This window comes from Nuphar pumila, chromosome 2 (genome assembly GCF_984573655.1).
Source record: "Nuphar pumila chromosome 2, dmNupPumi1.hap1.1, whole genome shotgun sequence".
NCBI lineage: Eukaryota > Viridiplantae > Streptophyta > Magnoliopsida > Nymphaeales > Nymphaeaceae > Nuphar > Nuphar pumila.
The window spans coordinates 22,739,842-22,761,094 of NC_143250.1; the positions used below are offsets into that span (position 1 = coordinate 22,739,842).

Consider the following 21,253-nt stretch of genomic DNA (forward strand, 5'->3'; position numbering starts at 1 on the left):
ATCATTCAAAAGTATGGAGAAATTGATGGAGATGTAAATCATAGGATAAAGGTTGGGTGGATGAAATGGAAAAGTGCAACAGGAGTGTTGTGCGATCGTAGAATGCCATTGCGGTTGAAGGGAAAGTTTTATAGGACAACTATTAGGCCCGCTTTACTATATGGTACGGAATGTTGGGCTGCCAAGAAACATCATATTCAAAAAATGAGTGTAGCTGAGATGCGTATGCTGAGATGGATGTGTGGAAATACAATAAAAGATAAGATTCGGAATAAGGAGATACGTAAGAAGGTAGGCGTTGCACCCATTGAAAATAAGATGAGAGAGAATCGTTTACGGTGGTTTGGACATATTCGGCGAAGGCCTAATGATGCTCCAGTTAGAAGGATGGAGAAATGGGAAAATATATTAGTTAGAAGAGGTCGGAGTAGGCCTAGGAAGACATGGATGGAGGTGATAGGAAAGGATATGAATGCTTTGAACCTCACCGAGGACATGGCATTGGATAAAAATGATTGGAGGAGAAGGATTCATGTGGAAGACCCAGAATGATTTTTTTTTTTGTTCATATCGCCGACCCCAATTGTTTTGGGATGAAGGCGTAGTTGTTGTTGTTGTTGTTGTTGTAGCGAGAGAGAGAGAGAGAGAGATTTATGCCATTCATATGATATAATTTCTCCTGATTGGATCTCCAATTTGTGGCTTTTCTTTGATAGTGATCTTTTTGGTTTCGAAGCTCAATGTGATTTCATTATGATCATTTGGTGTTTGTTGCTTATGCTGTTCAGATTAAATCTGTATATGTTACAACTCAGCAGTCACTAACATATGAGTTCTGCACCCCATTGATTGTAACTCTTCCTTTGGAGGTAATTTTTATTGATTAATGGTTTAGGCTCACATTATATAGGAACACCATGCACAAAGATGCTTAAGAAAATTGTTTGTTGATAGAATTCAGAATATATTTGTGTTTAACCTTTAAGGAGCTTAGTGTTACACTGCTGTTTACCTATTTGTTGCATCACATTGACATTGTTGAGAGTGTTCTAATTGGCACATTGTGGGCCATTGATTTTTGGACCCCTTTAAAAACATAATTACTTGTCATAATCACATGATTCAAAACAATTTCTTTACTAAAAAAACCATGTAGATCACATACGTAACATTTGAACTACCAAAAATTAGAAATTTTTGAAGAAAAAATTGATTTCTACTCATTAGTTTCATACCATCAGTATATATATATATATATATATATATATATATATATATATATATATATATATATATATATGGAAATTGAAACCTATAAAATAGTATGTTGGTCTCGCAGAAACAATTAGGGGGTTTCAACTGATCCTTTCCGGAGAATTAGATAGTTTTCCCGAGCACTGACTTCTAATAGAATTATTTGGGATTCAGAAGTGAAAGAAATCATTTTATCTACTAATAGTGGCCAAATCGGCGTATTACCAAACCACGCCCCTGTTGCCATGGCCGTGGAGGTACGATGCTAAATGAAACCTGCTAACAGATATTCAGTTTTTTTTTTCTAAACCTGCTAACCCATACCCAACCAGCCCACTTTTCTTCTAAACTTTTCCTACTTTTGTGTAGTCCACCTGAGAAACAATTGTTGGCTGATATCTGATCAACAGGTTGCCACCCGCCAAATGGGCTTATGGAAGCTTTTTCTTTGGAGAAACACATTTAGATTAAAAAATCACGGACACATTTCCTAATGATGATCGGACTCGTACGCAAGTAACCCTATGTATATATATATATATATATATATATATATATATATATATATATATATATATATATATATATATATATATTCGTTAGGTCTCATTAGGTCCCTTCAAAAATCATAGTTTTAAGTTTTTTTTCTCACTTCTAACACCATAGATGTAATCTATAGATTTTGTTTAGTGGGAACCGGCTTTTGGACCGCTGGAATCTGACCTGTATACAGTTTTTCCGGTGACCCAAAATCAATGGCTATGAAGGTGTCAGTTTTTCCTGCTCATAAAAATCTATTTTATTGTCGAAAAAACATGATCCAAGAGTTGATTCCCACTAAATTAAGCACTTAAAACACATCTAACAGTTCTGATCTATCATAAAACACTTAAAACCTATGGGGCAGAACGGGACAAAACAAGAAATGCAGCCTAATATGTTCAGTTCTCTCGCTCTCTCTCTATATATATACATATATATATATATATATATATGTATATATATAGAGAGAGAGAGTGAGAATATTTTCGTAAGTACCCAGAGTTCTCAAAACTCTAATGATGTTGAATTTTCAATGTATACCCTTTCAAGACTCATACGGACAATGTGCGTGTTCCCACGCTACCGTGAATCCAAAGACAGATTAACTTGTAGCTATTTTCAGGAAAAACAGAAAGTGAGCCCTCTCAATCTCTTTGCCCTAATTGCGAAGATCAAATAAACTTCACGTAACAACACTGACATCACCATTCAACAGGGAAAACAGTCAAGAAATTAATGTAAGCAGGTTAATGATAGGAAAATAGGAAATTTATTGTAGATAATTGATTTAATACTGAGCAGAGGAATTTAATTTAACGCAGGACATATTAAACATTGAACAGGAAAATATATCTTAGAGCCTATTTGACACATCCCAAATTCAGATAATTCGATTAACAGAAATGGTCTATGAACAGAAAATTGACAGTATGTTATTTTGACAGAAATATGAATGACATTCAGTGAACTGCAAACAACCCGAATGATCAAAGCATGATTCAGCTATGCACAGTGTCAACATGAACCAGGGAAGACTAATGAAGTGTTGATCGTCTCAGAAACAACAATTTGTTTTGCTTCAAACAAAATTAACATTGTAAGGCAAAAATCAAACACAAAAAAATTACTCTTTAACTACAACAACCATATTCAAGCAGATTTCAGACAGAAGCTAGTTATGATTCAATAAGTTGCACAAAAAGATTAAAGACAAAAATACAGAATGACAGAATTCATTTTGCTCTCAATAGATTCACACAAATATCTATCCAGGTTCCTTTACACATAAACAGAGGTCTCAACATCACTACAGGGAGATTAGGACAGCCTAATAATGTTGAGCAAGAACAATATATATATATATATATATATATATATATATATATATATATAGATATAATGAAACCGAAATTTTCGACAAGGAGGAATTTCTTAGCTCCAGCGCTTGCTAACGTTAGCCAAATTCGCCCCAATGCTATAGCACTCGGTCAAGACATCCACACAAGTCAATTATCCGGCCATCTTCCTGGGCAGCAGTTTGGCAATGGTTAGCAACAACGAGGATGAAAGGATCGGTGGGATGAGAGGGATGGTTTTTCTCTCTTTCACACGATTTTCTCAAGAAGTTTAAAGGTCTAAACCAAGAAGCTCCCTTCTGTTTAGAAATGGGTGAGGGAGATGATTGCAGAGGGTGGAGGTGGAAGAACGTTAGGTAAGGGGACATGAACGTTGGAGGAGGCGGAGAGTGGTGGTCATGGGTGGCAGCCCTAGGTTGGCAAAGGAGAAAAAGAAAAACGAATGGGGATCTTGATTTGGGATCCGGCCCACTTGGCCTTATTTTAGCTTGAGAGCCATCCAACTCACTTGGGCAGGTCTTGGATCCCGGTTCTCTTCACAAAATGGACCCAAAATATAAAAGAAACTACCCTAGACCCACATACACCCTCCGATGTCACAAATAAACCTTACGGTCATCAGAAAAAAAATAATAATATAAAATTAAAATAAAAATTACATTGATTCAAATCTACACAAAATAAATGTCTTGGATATGATTGGGTACGCTCTTTATGGCGTCTGGAGTCTGGACGCCTCATGCTTGGTGCAAACTTGGCTTTCACACTCGATTTGGATGGTACACTTTTCCAGAATGTGTCTTCAACACACTCTCCTCGAGATCTTTTAGATATGCTGCATTAAGCCTCCTGGACTCAAAAGGCTTCTTCCTCGGAGCCTGTTCCTCATCCACTCAAACGAGGGGTAGGAGTACAATTGATTAGGTAGGCAACAGTTAAGACAAACTCTCCCCAAACTTAAATGGTAAATTAGCTTGAAATAGTAGAGCACAAGCAACTTCTAAGAGATGCTTGTGATGGTGTTCAACTATCCCATTTTGTTGAGGAGCATACACACAACTATGTTGATGAACAATTCCATTATTGGTTAGAAAAGACTGAATGTTATGAAAAAAAATCAATCCCATTATCTTATCGAATATTTTTTTATTTGAGTCTGATATTGGTTTTGAACCATAACAAAAACTTCATTTTGTATTTATGTTGCATCAAATAAACCCACATGTAGTGAGTGTAGTCATCAACAATACTAAGAAAATAATGTTCCACAGACACAGAAGCCTATGAGTACCCTCCCCCCCCTAAATATCACAATGAATGAGATCAAAAGGAGAAGTAGATGAAATATCACTAGCAAGAAAAGATTACCGAGTTTGTTTGGCCAAATGACAAACTTCACACAAGCAAGTATTAGACATACAAATACTAGAATCATACTCATAAAACAATTTATTATGATATAGAGATGGATGTTGATGCAACACATCTTGAAGATCTCGAGGAGAGCATGCTGAAGACACACTCCAAAAAAGTGTACCATTGAAATTGAGTGCGAAAGCCAAGTTCGCACCAAGCATGAGGCACCTAGAAGCCACAAGGAGCATACTCGATCATACCCAAGACATTTATTTTGTGTAGATTTGAATCAATGTAATTATTTTTATTTTTTATTTTTTTGTTGTTGTTCCAACAACCGTTAGGATTTATTTATGTCGTCGGAGGGTGTAGGTGGGTTCAGGGTAGTATCTTTTATATTTTGGGTCCATTTTGTGAAGAGAACCGGGATCAAAGACCCACCCAAGTGAGTTAGATGGCCCTCAAGCCAAAACTAGGCCAGGCGGGTCTGATCCCAAATCTAGACCAGCCCCAGCTAAGAACAAAAGTAGGGAAGTCGACCCCCTCCCCACTTATTTCCTTTTCTCCTCACCTACTGCCCTTCTTCCTCATTCATTTTTCCTTTTCTCCTTTGCCGACCTAGGGCTGCCACCCATGACCACCACTCGCCACCTTCTCCTCCAACATTCTTGTCCCCTTACCTAATGTTCTTCCACCTCCACCCCCTCCAATCATCCCTACCCATTTCTTTAAAACCCAAAACCCCAAAAGAGAAGAGAGCTTCTTGTTTTGAACCTTTAAACTTCTTGAGAAAATCGTGTGAAAGAGAGAAACCATCCCTCTCATCCCACCGATCCTTTCATCCTCATTGTTGCTAACCATTGCCAGACTACTGCGTGGAAAGACGGTCGAATAATTGACCTGTGTGTGAAGGAACCTGGATAGATTTCTGTGTGAATATGTTGAGAGCAGAATGAATTCTGTATTTTTGTCTTTAATCTGTTTGTGCAACTTATTGAATCATCACTAGCTTTTGTCTCAAATATGATAGAATCTGGTTGTTGTTGTTAGAGATTAGTCAATGTAATTTTATTGTGTTTGATTTTGGACTTACAACGTTAATTTTGTTTGAAGCAAAACAAATTCTTGTTTTCGAGTCGATCAACACTTCATTGATCTTCCTGGTTCATGTTGACACTGTGCATAGCTGAATCAAGCTTTGATCAACCGAGTTTGTTTGCAATTCACTGAAGTTCATTCATATTCCTGTCAAAACAATGTTGTCAATTTTCTGTTCATCGACCATTTTTATTAATAGAATGATCTAATTTTGGGATCCAATAAAAAGCTACAGTATTCTCATCTTCATGTGTTTGGGTGTCTGTGTTATATTACAAATTTGAATCCTTTATCAAAATTTGATAATTGTGCTAAAAAGTGTATATTTTGGGGATATCCTTTTGCTCAAAAAGGCTATCGTGAATATGATTTAGATTCACGTCTTTTTTACTAGTAGAGATGTGATTTTCCATGAAAAAGTCTTTCTTATGAATGATGTGATAGTCCCTCATTTGTCTTGCTTCTAGTGCCAACAATGAACCAGCGTCCTGAACCAGGTAATACTACCACTGAACCTTCACCTCAAGAAAATGATGAAATATCAACTCAAGAACCAGATTCATCACTTAACTCAAATCAGGATTCAAGTAAACCAATCCAGCCAGTCCAATTTGATTCACAAGTAACCCAAATCAACAATCAGCCTGAACTACATCGCTTTTCATGTGAACGTAAACCCTCAACCTTGCTTAGAGATCTCTATTGTTCAGTAGCTCTTAATGCACCTCATTCAATGTTGCCTTATGAAAAAGAAAAATTCAATGAAACTCGTTATCTCATCGCAAATTTTGAATCATTTGATAGATTCTCTCTAGCCCACCAAACTTTTCTTGTAGCCATAAAATCCAATTCTGAACCTAAGACCTTTAGTCAAGATGTTAAGGAATCTTGTTGGAGAAATGCTATATCCACCGAGATCAAAGCATTATAAGAAAATCATACTAGGACCATCGCCATGCTACCTGAAAGTGTCAAACCTGTGGGTAGTAAATGAATTTATAAAATCAAGTACAAATCTGATGGAACCTTTGAGAGATATAAGTCATGTTTAGTTGTCAAGTGCCACTCTCAACAAGAAGGGATGGATTATCATGAAACATATGCTCCTGTAGCCAAGTCAGTCTATGTTCGTTGCCTACTTGCGGTAGCCTCTGTAAAGAATCGGTTTCTCCATCAAATGGATGTTCACAATGCATTTATGCATGATTATCTCCATCAGGAAGTGTATATGACCTTACCTCTTGGCATTACTAATAAGGGGGAGAATTTGATATGCAAACTAATAAGTCTGTACGGGCTTAAGTAGGCCCCAAGGAATTGGTTTTCTAACTTTTTTCAAGCTTTCATATCTTATGGATTCATTCAATCAAAGGCTGACTATTCTTTGTTCACACATGTTCAAGGCAACAAGTTCAATGTTGTGTTGGTATATCAGGAAATGATGAGGCAATTTCTCATTTGAAAGATTATTTAAATCATCAATTTCAAATGAAAGATCTTGGACCACTTAGATACTTTCTTGGGATAGAAATTGCTCACTCAAAATATGGAATTTTTCTATCTCAACAAAAATATGTCTTCGAGATCATTGATGAAGTGAGATTACTTGGTGGCAAACTACTTGATTTCCCAATGGAGCGGCATCTCTTTGTCAAATTCTGAACATGATGTGCTTGAGAATCCGACAACCTATTGTCGCCTTGTTGGACAAAAGATCTACCTAACCATTTCAAGGCCAGATATCTTATATGTAGTCCATATTCTCAGTAGATTCATGGAAACTCCTCAACAAACTCATATGGATGCAACATTAAGAGTGGTTAGGTACTTGAAGAAAAATCCTGCTCAAGAATTTTTTTTGGAAAGTGACAACAATCTTCAATTTCATATATTTTGCGACTCTGATTGGGCTAGTTGCTGAGACACTCAAAGACCTATTTCTGGGCATTGTACGTTTCTTGGTCGCCCTATCTCATAGAAGTCAAAGAAGAAAACTACTGTACCTTGACCTTTGTTGAAGCAGAATATCAGACAATGGCAAATGTGACATCTAATGTAGTATGGCTCAAGAATCTTCTCACAGATCTTTGTGTCTATCTTTTAAAACTGGTTTAACTATTTTGTGATAATAAAACTGCAATTCACATGTCCGATCTAAAGATCGAATTGTAAACCTGTTTACTAAGGCACTTGGAAAGGATCAATTTCTTTACCTTGTTTCCAAACTAGGCGTTTGTGATTTGCACACTCCAGTTTGAGGGGAAGTGTTAAGATTTAGCGTGATCTGTTGCACGCATGTTCAGATTTGGCGCCACCCATGTTCAGACTCTGAGTCACCCATTTGTTTCCATCTCCATTTATTTTCATTGACTTGTAAGATGTGGCATCATCTCCATCACGCATGATCAGATTTGGCACCAGCCATTTGTTCCCATCTCCATTTATTTCAATTTGGCTGTTCTTTATGTTTTTTCTTTGGCTTAATTTTTTCTTGTTATAATGAGCGAGACTTTTTCCTTTTTCATATTATTTTATCATATCCCAAAAGTCATGAGTCATACCCCATAAATCATGGGATTCGTTTATATATACAATGATAGATTCAAATTATAAATTTTTTTGAGTTTTTTCTGCTGTTGATTAGACCCTATAGATATGATCTACAATTATTATTTAGTGAAAAACAAGTTTTAGATCATCGAAACAGGGCCATGATCAATGTAACACCTGTCTTCTCGCAACGGGTCATCTGAACTATAACGGTAGATTCTGTTCATTATCAAAAAAGAAAACTGATCGAGAAATTAAAAGTACCTCTTGGTTGAACTCGGACATTCCCTGCATGCTCTGAGCGTGAAGCTTCTTGATGGCCACCACTGTGTATCGCATTTGCCCCTTATACACAGCCCCGAATCCCCCTTCTCCTATTTTCTTGCTCAGGTGGAAATTACTCGTGGCCTCCACCACCTCATCAGGAGAGAATTCAGTGAAACTTTGTAAGCTCCTGGAAGGTCCCCCAGATCCTGCCCGTGCCACAGCAGCATTCCTCTGATGCTGTATCTCCTGCTTCTCTCTCTCAGATGCCTGCAACTTCTCGACTGTTTCGCCTAACTCGCGTTCCAATTCCGCGATTCTCGCTTCGAGCTGCAGTTTCTCATCACACTGTCTTTGAAGCTCTGCAATGGTATTCTCCTGTTGTTTCACCAACCTGTTAAGCTCAAGCTTCTCGTCTGCTTCTTTCCTTTGTTTCTGCGCTTTTCCATATAAACAGTAGTCATGCTTTAAAGCCTCAAGTTTAAAAGAAAGGTTAGAAAAGAAAAAGAGAAGAAACAACAAAAACCTTTCATCTAGAGTTCAACAGTTCACGGTTGCTTATCAGAAAAAAAGATGCTAAAGTTGTATTCTTACTTGATGCATGACCTCGAGAACTTCCTGTTGTGCTTGTTTCAGGGCCTCTTCCTTTTTCTTCAATTGGTCAAGTACTTCTTTTATGTGAATGTCCTGTTCCTGCAATAGTTGATGTAGCATCTGTAGATTTTGCATACAAAGAAAACCTTTTCATGGTTTTGTCTAATTTCTTTTTAACAAAAATGTTGGACACTCATTGTACAGCTAGGAACTTTGTTGCTTTGTTGATGTAGCAAGGATAGGCTGCAGTTGTACTTGAATTGCTAATTTTATTAACGAATTGGGAGGGGTCTGCTCAAACCCAGCTTTCCCATAAAAAAGAAAATCTCAAAAATAAATCTTGAGATAAAATAAAAACGCTTTTAAGAGAGTTATCAGCATATATATAATTAGGGTGTCAACAGGTCAGGTTTGGTTCGGATCCAGGTAGAACTACATCCAAACCTCATTTGAGACTAAGTTCAAACCCGAGTCTAATTGGAACCACCATAAGAGAAACCATACCTAGATCCAATAAGGAGTACAAAAGCAGACTCAGACCGTACCTGGTAAAATAATGTTTTTTTTATCATTTTTACATTGAAAAATTGATCTTAATCGAAACTTGGGTCTGGTATGAAATTTGACAAACCATACCCGACTCCTACCCAGATTCTAATCGGGCTTTCTTATTTATCATCAAACCCTGACCCTATATGGTTTGGTACGGGTTGGGTCCGGGTCAAACCTGACCAATTGACACCCCTATATATAATATATTCAAAACTACAAATCTATACAATAATTAAGAAAATATAAAATATAAATAAATGAACTGTTTTTATCACATTAAATATCGGAATATCATTAATGTCATGTTTTTAAAATAGCTGATATTTTGAAAAAGATCACATTTCTTTCTGAATATTGTCTAAAATTTCAGAAAAAATTACACAATAAAATCTCGATACTTTAAAAAAAAAAAACCTGATATTTGTCAAGGGCAGTTCAGGTGCAATGTGCTGCTACAGCTGATCACTCACATCTTCTGTTGGGCTCCACAGCTGACAGGCTATATCCAAAGATGGTGGGTGATCAAATGCAGCAACACACTAAAAGTGTGCAATCACAGGATACCTGATCCTCCCTCATATTTGTCAATGAAGGTCTCATATTTTCGTTTTTTGGACAGGAAAGCAAGTTCACAAAAACCCTTGGTTACCTGGTCAGCAACTCTATCCCAAGTTGGAGCAATGGTTTCTAGAGTATGTGCTACCGATTCGGACATCTGGGACTCGTTGACAACTTCACTTGGATCTTTGGAAGAGCCTGCTCCTTCTTCGCTCCTATTATTGTTATGCTCATTCACGGCTGGCGGATCAAAAAATGGTGACCCTGGTCTGCTTAGCAAAGTATCAACAGATGGGGATCGGTTCCCATCGGGTCTGGACGAGTTGGAGAAGATGGAGGGCGACGGTGGCAGCGATGGGAATGGCCCATTGGGGCCTGAGTAAGGTTCCCGAGTGTAGACGAGGTTTCCCTTGCAGACAAACCATATCCGGCATGATGGGAGGGCATACCGGTTCACATAGATTGCTTTCTTTGAGCTGGGGAATTTCATACTTCTGTAAATTGTGAACAACGCCTTGTTATGCTATTATTTTCAGCTATATATATATATATATATATATATGAGAACTAGAAATATGAGAACTAATGTGTGAACAGCCATTTTCATGGATTTTTTATTCTTTTCTCTTGAATCTAACGGTGATCTTTACGCTTGGTTTTATAAAAAGCCTCGCTTGCATAGTCTGATTTTGATGCATAAACTAGATTTTTTTAAGGCTTTAAAATCAATGGATCATAATCTTCATAAATATTCAATCATTCAAAAATCACATTTTCACAATCCAATGGTTTATTCCTAGCAAATTTACTGTGGCAGGTACGTCCACATGGTTGATATATATATATATATATATGAGAACTAAAAATATGAGCATTTTCAACACTTTTTTTTGCAAATCCAACCATGTGGATGTGCTTGGCATGGTGAATTGGCTAGGAATCAACAATTGGATAATGTATTTTTGAAGAAAAATGTGATTTTTGAATGTTTGAATATTTATGAAAATTATGAGCCATTGATTTTAAAGCCTAAAAAGATCTTGTTTATGCATCAAAATCGGATGATTCAACAAAGGCTTCTTATAAAAGCAAGCATGAAGATCACATCCGTAGGGTTAGATTCAAGAGAAAAGCTTTCTAAAGAAAAGACAGAGTCAAGAGAAAAGAATAAAAAAATCATGAAAATCATTGTTCACACATTCTAGTGACTCGGAACTGATGTGTGAACCGTGATTTTTGCGTGGATATATATAACTCAACGGTGTAAATTGAGACTGTCATGGTTCTCTTCTTTTTTTCAAATCTAATAATGTGATTCGAATCAAATCTAATCATGTATATGACTTGGCAACTTGGGCAAGCCACGACAAACCTGACCCAGCTGATTGAGTCAGGAATCAAGTTATAGCCTGACCATAACGATAATTCTGAGTTAACAGCATGAAGTGATACAAGGTAAATAAAAAGAAGGGCCTTGTGCCCTCTATTTTTACAAGATTCTAGCAGGCTCTAAAAGCAAAGGCATAACTTGGTTTAGGACCCTCTACTGACATTCAGATTTGACTGTATTTCAGTGGGTTGGATGTAGCAAGTTCTTCAAGACTCACGAAGATGACACACTTGATGAGGATGAAGATGGGTTAACTTACTGTGAGTATCTTTTGTCGGCATCTGCACCCATGACAAGCCTCTCGATTTGATGTTGAGCTATCAGTTCAGTGATTCCCTTCTCGATATCGTATTCTACTATATCAACAAGTTTGTCCCTTTGTGCCTGTGGAATCAACACAACTCCCTTAGTTAGGCCCACCCCTGAATAAACTATTTTTAATCAATATAAAAAAAATACTAAAAATTATTTTTTAATGGTTTTAACAGATGCCACGTTGTGATTGACACGTAATAATTTTTTATTATTTTTGAACCGAATACAAAACTGCTCAGTTGAGTATCAGTATTACAGCTGAATCGGTGGCCAAACGATTCAGGGCCGATACCGACAACATTGGTCATCAAACATGGTACTGAAGAACAAAAGAACTACCAAAGGCTCCATGTTCCGTACATATCGTGCTGTTAGATGTGTGAGATACGAAGGGACAAATTTCATTTAGGGGCCAACCTTTGATCCCTAATTTCGAATATTGCCCTCACATTTCTCAAATTCCAAATATGGGCCTCTGTGTTCCTATAAACTACCAAACAAGAGTTTACATTTTATTAGTCTTTTAACTCAGGTGAATCACAGGTCAAATTATAACAGTGACCTCCATCGTTAAGAGTTCAAAATATTTACTTTTTCTTGTGAGATTAATGAATGAGTATTTTTCAATTTTTAAAGGACAACACAAGAAACCAAGTCCAGAATAAGTGTGTGTGTGTGTGTGTGTGTGTGTGAGAGAGAGAGAGAGAGAGAGAGAGAGACCTTCTCAAGAGAGCATATTTCAAGGTACTGATTGATTGTTTTCATTGTATCTTCATAATCTTGATGCCTATGTGCACTTAATTTTGCAGAACTGATAGCACTCGCAGGCACATTTCTCCACCCAACTGCAAAATAGACAATATATTAAGGGAGTATATCAGTTTAAAGCTGTACAACTCAATTTCATCTAAGGTGCTAGAAAAGGTCTGTACAAGCTAGCTTGAAATAAATGCTTCACCCTGTGAGGCCCGCAGGCTGGTTGTGAGGGTGCTGTGATGAAGGCGCCAGATTAAAGCTTACTGGAGCACAGGTATGTTGGTAGCTTTCAGAGGTGGGCCAGGTAAAGCAAGGTGGTCATGGGGCCCCACTCGGAGTTTTCTCACTTCAATCAGGGTTCCTTGTCATGAAAAAGAAAGAAAGAAATAAAGGCTTCACGCTTAAACTTGAGCTTGTCATTGGAGCCCACCCATGGAGAACTGGGTCCCTTTTCTGTAGTTAAACTTGGCCTTGAAATAGATTATGCATAAAATTATGGGTGCTCTTGGATTTAAGGTTGTATGGTAAAAGTGGATTGCAGAAGAACAAGGTAAATTCACAAAAGTAAAAAGATCGAAGTTTTTTTTTCTAAGTAATTTCCTGCAATTCTCGGAAATGCTTTTTGAAAGAAAAAAAAAGTTCAATAAAATGTGACAATTGATGTCCAACCCCACCCAAGCAGACCCAGCCATACCCTTGCTTGAGTCATTTATTCTACACAATTTTCATACCAAACAGGGTGTTTCACAAGAAACGACGTGTGGGCCTCGGGGGGTTTTGTTTCCCCATTCATCCTCTTTTCTTACAAAAGGCCCTCAACCAAACACCCTCCCTAAGATTCAAAGTTTCTCCTAATCTATTCAACCACTGTTTCATAAGAAGGAAAATACTGAAAAAATTGCTTGGCCCCATTAGGATCTAGACTATCCAAGAAGAACTGGCAATGATTTTGAGAATATTTTGTTGAAAATTTATTTCATTCATGAATCATTCTATCAACGGTACACTAGAGAGAACTTAATTACATGCAAACTATTATTTGACAGATCAGATCATACTGGAGTACTTGCGTCTCTCTGAAAAAAATATTTGTAGGTACAAACACCTCTCAATCTCTATGGTGCAGATTGTTTTGAACCACTCGAACCTCATAAATGAATTCAGTATGCCCAAATTAGTGGGGATCATTTTTTTATGAAAATTGCAATTTTATAGCCTGGGAATGCATCACACATCATAGGCTGTTAATTTTTTAAGTAATAAAAATCTACCTACATGTCATATTCAGAGGATCGAAGAACAAATTCCAGTTAAGAAAAACGTGTAGATACATCTCTAAGGTTAGTTTCATCGAAAACAATAAAAATAAATAAAAAAAGAAAAGAAAAAGGAGGCATTTGTAGCAAATATGGTCCTTAAATATGTATAGAATATATATTTACTACCATCAATTGTACCTACAATCTAGTTGGTATTTTATGATGCAAGTTGTTTTGACTCAATCTAAGATCATAATTGTGTTGGGCATGGTTGATTTCGCGGTAATCAATCCTTGGATCACATTTTTTCAATGATAAAACATGTTTTTAATTGAGAAAAATCGATGCATTCATAGCTATTGATTTTTGGATTACCAAAAAAACCTATATACAAGTCGGATTTCAACAATCCAAAAGGCGGTTCCCACTAAAAGAACAATGTTAAACATGGCAAAAAAAAAGTGCAATTTGAAATTTAGATTTATTTATTATAGCAAACATTAACCCATGTATATCATAATGATAGTAGAAAACATCAGTTTTCAACATTTTTTTTTTCTTATACATAAATCCTACAAATGTACCTCCGTGGGTCATCAAATTGGTTAAGCTGAGCATCAGAATGTTCGCAGGCCCCAAATGTCATGAGTTCGATTCTAGCCCGTGAAATGAAACCACGATAAAGTATAGAACAGCACTGTGGGGCTGGTTCACTCTTCCTTTTTTTTTTTTTAGAAATGCAAGCTGGGGTTAGGCAGACCCCACCAGTTATTTATTCAATGTACCACTGGGGTTTTGAACCTGCAACGTCCCACCGCTGGAAGACGTGCACTGACAGCTCCTACAACCACCCGGAGCTCCTGTTGGTTGGTTCGCTCTTCCCATGGTTTACCACTATAGGGTAGGGCAAAATTAGGGCACAAACTTAGTGGAATTCTTTGCAATAAGACAAAAATATAAATAAAATATAGATGACTTAATTGATTAAAAACTTGTTTTAGATCATGTGATTGTGAAGTGGAAGCAGATTAAGGCCATAAAAAGTCAATGGTCAAAGGTGAACTTAATATTTTCGATTAAGGAAATTAATTTTGTACGCAGCTCACTCCAAAGTGCCTATAAGAGCTTCACCTTCCTATCCAGAGGCGACCATTTTTTGTCACGACCACGGTTTGAAACCCATTGATTGGCTTCATTTTCTATAAGGTCAAACTGTGTGTATTTCTTGCCGAGCAAGATGGACATCAAGGCTTTTACCAAATGGAAGCCTACCAATGTATGATGGTGAGGGTGATGAAACGAAGGCACTGGATCAAATCCCACTGGTGCATGGGCACGTAAGGCAAGGTGGTCATGAGGCCTCACTGGGATTTTCCTCATTAGGTGACGGTTTCAAAGTGTGATTCCTAATGAATGAACATTTATAAAGTTTATCATATGATGAAGCAGGGAAAATTCATGATGAAATAAATGGCCGAATATATTTGGAAAGGAATTGGTCATATAAATGCTAATCAAATCCAAACCAAATGCAAGTTTACCACATCCAACTCATGTTCTCCGCTATATTGTTTTTTACTAGTGGGTTGGTGGTGAGATGGATGTAGTGATGGTGAGATGGTGGGTGGTGGTGACGGGGAAGGGAATGTAAAAATAAATTTTCTTTTGGTAGGAAACATTCCTCCACCCCCCTCCGCTTATGGAAGAATGTTTCCTATCAAAAAGTGTACTTTTTAGAAAAACTCTTAACGAAAAAAAATCTCTCTTGTTTGGAAGGGTCGTTATAGATTTTTCATTTTGCATCACTTTTCTTACATCTTTCTCGCTTCCAAACGTGCCCTAAATATGTAAGTTCAAGGGGAAGTATTCCTTACCCTGATGGGGTAAAGGACCTTTAATTGGAACTGACAGTGGAGGTTGTTTTGACAAAATCTAACCCCACGAAAGTGTTGAGCATGATCAAAATAGTGGGAATCATCTCTTGGGTAGTATTTTTTTGACATAAATAACATGATTTTATGAGGGTTGAAATTCTGGTACATTGCATGCCATTGACTTTTCAGCCCCATACAAAATCATGTATACACGTTAGAATAATATGATCTATCTAAGCACCGATTTCTACTAACTCAAACATGTAAATCACATCTGGACGGTCAGATGTATAAAAAACATTAAAAAATAAAATATATTACTGTCTTTTACTTGGGGGTTCCTCACCCACGAGGGTAACAATTCAAATATCAACCCTCACATAAAATAAAGGGGATAAAATGTAAATGGGCAAGATATTGGTTGAAGTTAAATAAGAAATGTGAGGATAAAATGAGGCATACCAGGAATAATCTGAGCCAGTTGATGGATGTGAAGGATCACAATCTTTTGTCCTCGGAAATTCTGCAAACTCCATAGCAAGTTTCTTTTGTTCTCTTTTAAATCTCTACCAAGGGCAACGTAAACCTTATCTGTTGAACCTGTTCTTGCATCAACTCCTCCTTGGGTCAAATCTCGCTCAAACAAATTGCCATGATCGTCCAAACCTGTTGCAAGTAGAAGTAAGCCTCAAAACATCAAGTTGGATGCCAAATGTTAGCCTGCATGTAAAATTCTCCTAAATTTATGACAATTTCATTCATTGACAACTTCGAATTTGAAAACAACAATAGAACTATTTCTTCAGTATTGAGGACATTCTTCCAATAATATTCCCTCTTCAAAATAACATTTTGATATGAAAACAATTCGGCAACTTAATCTTTTTCCTCCATGCTTATGAAACCAAAAGAATCTAGGAGGATTATGGAGTGGAAAGCAAGGCACTTTAAATATGGTAGTACCAAATGAAAGAAGGTCTAATTATATTGCACTAACTGCAAAAATCATTCTTACCTGAAATCACTGCAACTCTCATTTCTTCCTTATCAGGAAATCTTTTCATTGTTCTTCGATCACAAACCTTCTTCACGAAGAATATGGCATCTCTGCAAAACCCTAACAAAGATCCCAATATTTCTCCACAGTCAAGCACCAGAACTTTCTGCTTGATCTCGACTCTCTTGTACCAACATTTGAAGAAAGTACACTGCAATATCTTTTGAAGGCATGCTTCCTTAAAAGAACTTTCTTCTTGACTAAGCCAAGAACGCTTCCTTACAAGATTTTTTGCAGCTACTTGGTGATCCAGGTGCAAACGAAGACATCAAGTCCCCATACTTCATGCTGACACTTGTACTAATTGTCATACTTTGAATCTAATTAATAAAAAGGTTGGAGAAGATTCCCCATAATAGAAGTTCATAACAGACACGTGCGTTCATCTGGTTGTCTGGGCTTGTTTTTTCAAACCCACTCTCTCCGTAGATATTTTTGATGTTGACTATTCTATCATATTATACATTTTTAGAAGACATTGTAAAGTCAATGCCGTAAGGAAGAATATTTAAGGGCTTACTTGGTAAGCAGTTTCTAGGAGGATCCCACGAACTATCTCACAGCACATCTACATCTGCAGGTAGCCAAGCTGGGGAGATGAGTAGGGTTGTCAGTGAGTTGGATCTGTATCAGATACCCAGCCCAACCTAAATCAGAATAACCCAATATTAAGTATAAAAATGCAGACCCAAAAGTTGGGTTCGGCTTTGAGCTTGGATTCCTGTCAGATATCCAAACCCCACTGCTCTTACCCAAGAATTTAATTTATGTTTTTCAAAGTAAAAACGCATAGTTTTACTTCATTTTTAGTTTAACAGGCCATTTTCTCAACCCTTTGAACCTCAAACATTATGTAGTTGGATTCGGTACATCCAAATGGATCAGAAACCCGATTTGTTGACTACATTACAGATCAACCTGGATGGAATTTAGACCATGGTTATGATTATGGGAACTTATAGATCCATCTTACACATCTGGCCCTTACTAAAAGGAGAAATTAAGTTAGTCCGGGCTGTAAGTCAAGATGGTTTGGCATAAGCTCCATACAATCCCACCTTAATAACATGAGGTTCAAGGGTCTGATTATGTACCAACACACACAATTGGACACCCTTGGGCAGAGATTAATTGGTGTTTTGACATATACTTGTATCCTAGTAGAGATTGGACAATTTTATATGCAGATGGTCACAAAGACAAATAAAAAACAGAATCTAGAAAATTCTAAGATGTGAATATCCAAGCAGAATTAGTTATTGTTCACGTAGTTAGCCTGACCGTGTGGTAGGGGTGACTCGTGAATGTCATCAAGTTAATGGGACATCACAAGATCGAAACCCACAGGTGGCGTCCCTTGCTGCAAGGTCGAAGCTGGGGGTATTCCTCCTGGGCAGGGGGGACTTACTCTTTGATGGCGACTGAATAACTTGATGCTTTTCTGCATTGAAAAAAAAATCAATGTATAGTTTGGTAAAAGCCTCCGAGAATTTAACAAATTGGGCTTTCATGTCCTTTGCGCTTGAGTGATGCATGAGCACCATAGAGGGATATGCATAACTAAGCCATAATCTACGTGCTACCTGACGCTATGCTATGCTAAACTACTGATCTACGAAAAAGTCAAAGAAAATTACATTTAATTAATAAAAATACTCAATAATCAATCTCCGCATTCTCAGATCTGTCAATATAGTGACTATCCATAGAGAAAATAAACCCTAATTCCAATGTGGATCCCACATGGATCCAATATCTAACTAAAAAAAAATCCAAATTAAGTTCAAACATAAAGTTTCAAATAAAAAATTGACTAACCTAAGTGAATTCCAATGCTTATGTCATGAAAATTCAACCAATTTGGGCTAGCGTTTTGATGATCTCCTAGCGTGAAGCCAGTTGGTCTTTCCTCTTCGTTAAAGCATATATATACGTACAGACATTGGCAAGAATTTGCATTTGTCATGATTCTAGTGCCATTAATTCACATAAAAGTTATTGGTAAACTTATAACAAAGTCAAAATATTGTCTTTTCATAACATCATATTTTCCCCCAAAATTTTGAAATTATCATGAGATTTTTTTTTCTTTCAAAAATCCCAATTAATAGGCCTTAAAATGAAGGTCTGAGCTGGTTTATTATGTTCACTACAAAAATCTGCATTTTACTGGCGCACTCTAGCGGTAGCGCCATTGTAAAACGCATTTTACTGGCGCAAAAAGGGATTGCGCCAAAGAATATAAGGTTTCACCTATTGCCTTTGGCGCAGTCTAAATTGCGCCGGTAAAGGGTTTCATTTATTTTTGTTTTGTGGGAGGACTCCCACGCTCTTTTTCTTTTCAGCCCTAAACTTCTCTCTCTTGAAAACCCTTCATCAGACGCTGGATGCACCTCCGCTGATCGCTGCGCCCAACCGCCATCGGCGCTGGTTTTCGCCCTCCTCTGCTCTCCAACTTCTTCCACAAGGTGTGACTTTTTCTCTCTCTCGTCCATTTTCCCTCTCTCTCTCTCTCCCCTAATTCTCTCCCATTCTCTGATTTTTAGGACATCACCGTGCCAAACGATAAATGCCGTGTAGGTTTTCCTTTTCTTCAATTCGAAATGTAAGAGGTACTTCCACAACCGATTGAAGCCATCAGAGCTTACTTGGACAGCTATGTACAGGAAGCAGCATAAGAAGGTTAATTCTATGGCTTTGTTTTGTCTCTTTGTTTTATATTTTTTGCAACTTGTTATTCTCATTTGTATATTTCGTTAGTATTTTTCACCCTATAACTTCTAAAACATATTTTTAGTATTTGTTGATTACTGGATCTGATCCATATCACTCTCCAGGACATTCTTGCAGAGGCTGTAAAGAAAAGAAGGCGTACCACAAAGAAGCCATATTCTAGGTCGATCGTTGGTGCTACCCTTGAAGTAATGCAGAAGAAAAGAACCTAGAAGGCTGAAGTTCGAGATTCTGCGAGAGAAGCTGCCCTTCGGTATGGAAACTCATCTTACTTTCTGTCGCATGACTTTAAAAATGGAGCTGGTATGCATTTTACGAATTGAAGAAGACTTTGTTTCAACTTGTTCTCAGCTTTCTAAAGTTTTTTTTTTTTTTTTTGGAGGGGGGGGGGGGGGGGGGGGGGCGCTATGAATCATTGTTATTTTGTATTGGTGGTTATCTTCATCCTTGTAAGATTCTTAGATAACTTGGGCTTTATGCAGTGAGATCAAAGAGAGGATCAAGAAAACCAAGGTTGCCAAGAAGGCAGAGTTGAAGGCCAAGACGCAGAAATCCCAGCCCAAGGGTAATGTGCCCAAGGCTGCTACACCAAAAGGCCCAAAACTTGGGTGGTGGTGGAGGGAAGCGCTGACCACCCTTGACCCTCTTCTCCTAGTGGGTATTAAGAAAAGAAGAAAAAAGAGCTAACTACTTTTTACAACACTTTAGGGAGTATGAGATCTTTTTTGGACATAAAGGAATGGGGTTTTTGTTCTTTTGGCTCAGGGCTGTAACTCATTTATTTGTTTGCTAAACTTTTGTTTGGATTGCATGCATTTTGGTGAGACCTCTATCTATATTAGAGACAAATGTCTCTGTTTTTCTTCTTTTTCAGTTACTAAGTTGATGCTAGGAACTGATAAATGCCTATTGCTGATGCAGACATTTGAAGTGGATTTCTTCGTTGAAAGAGGAGAAGGCAACCAGTACAAGATTGAAGAAATTATTGGCAAAGGGAGCTATGTTGTTGTGTGCTCTGCTTATGCAAATATGTCTTTTTCTATATCAACATTTCACATGTCTTGTTAGTAGCATCTCTACCTAGATATTCAAGTGTATCCTTCTGGTTATGTTTATGAGTAAATAGCACCCGAGTCTGGTTGTATTTTCCTTGCGCTCTCGTCATTCATCCTCCTCTTCACTCACTATTTCTTCATCTTGTTTCTTTTATTTTCTCATATGTTGTGCATAATCAACACTTGGTAGTAGCGCAACCTGTATGAACATTGTTTTTGGGTTTGTGATGTCTTTGACTTGGTCATGACTGAAAAACATAAAGCAAACTGAAACTTTAAGACTGCCACCTTGTATTTGTTTCCAACCCAAGTGCAATGACCTCAACTTATACCCGTTAAAAAGTGGCAAATTTTTTTTTTTAACATTTGCAAAAACATTTTCAGAGACTCAGCTTTTACAGTCATAATCATTCCACAACCACAAGAGATCTTACACTACTATCATCCAAACAAAATCAACTTTATTAATAAAAAACATAAAGTCTGAGAACAAATGTAAGTATATATAAATAATCCAAAAAAATGGAGTCACTTTGTCCTTAAAAGAATCTGTCAAGCAGTCTTATAGCCCTTGTAGCTCCTCGTAATAGCAGGCTTTTTGACCGAACCTCAAAGACTGTAAAAAATACAAAAACAAGGGTGTCAAAATCAAATATCATGTGTACGAGTCTCTCTAACGAATCAAATAAG

The 21,253-nt window shown here is 37.3% G+C and overlaps 1 protein-coding gene and 1 pseudogene across 1 annotated transcript in view; one reads left to right on the plus strand and one right to left on the minus strand.

The window, feature by feature from the left end:
- The window catches only part of LOC149845021 (U-box domain-containing protein 33-like), a 34,528-nt gene extending 17,185 nt beyond the window's left edge, over nt 1–17,343 (minus strand). The window contains exons 1-8 of the mRNA XM_089986773.1: nt 17,296–17,343; nt 16,734–16,899; nt 16,181–16,384; nt 12,550–12,674; nt 11,774–11,898; nt 10,216–10,618; nt 9,015–9,113; nt 8,421–8,855 (exon numbers count right to left, since the gene is read on the minus strand). Coding sequence (XP_089842899.1) covers nt 8,421–8,855; nt 9,015–9,113; nt 10,216–10,618; nt 11,774–11,898; nt 12,550–12,674; nt 16,181–16,384; nt 16,734–16,899; nt 17,296–17,343 — 1,605 coding nt within the window. The remainder of the gene's footprint in view (nt 1–8,420; nt 8,856–9,014; nt 9,114–10,215; nt 10,619–11,773; nt 11,899–12,549; nt 12,675–16,180; nt 16,385–16,733; nt 16,900–17,295) is intronic.
- Nucleotides 17,344–17,372: 29 nt separating this feature from the next.
- LOC149845022 (large ribosomal subunit protein eL24z-like) lies at nt 17,373–20,139 on the plus strand (annotated as a pseudogene).
- The last annotated feature ends 1,114 nt before the right edge of the window (nt 20,140–21,253 follow it).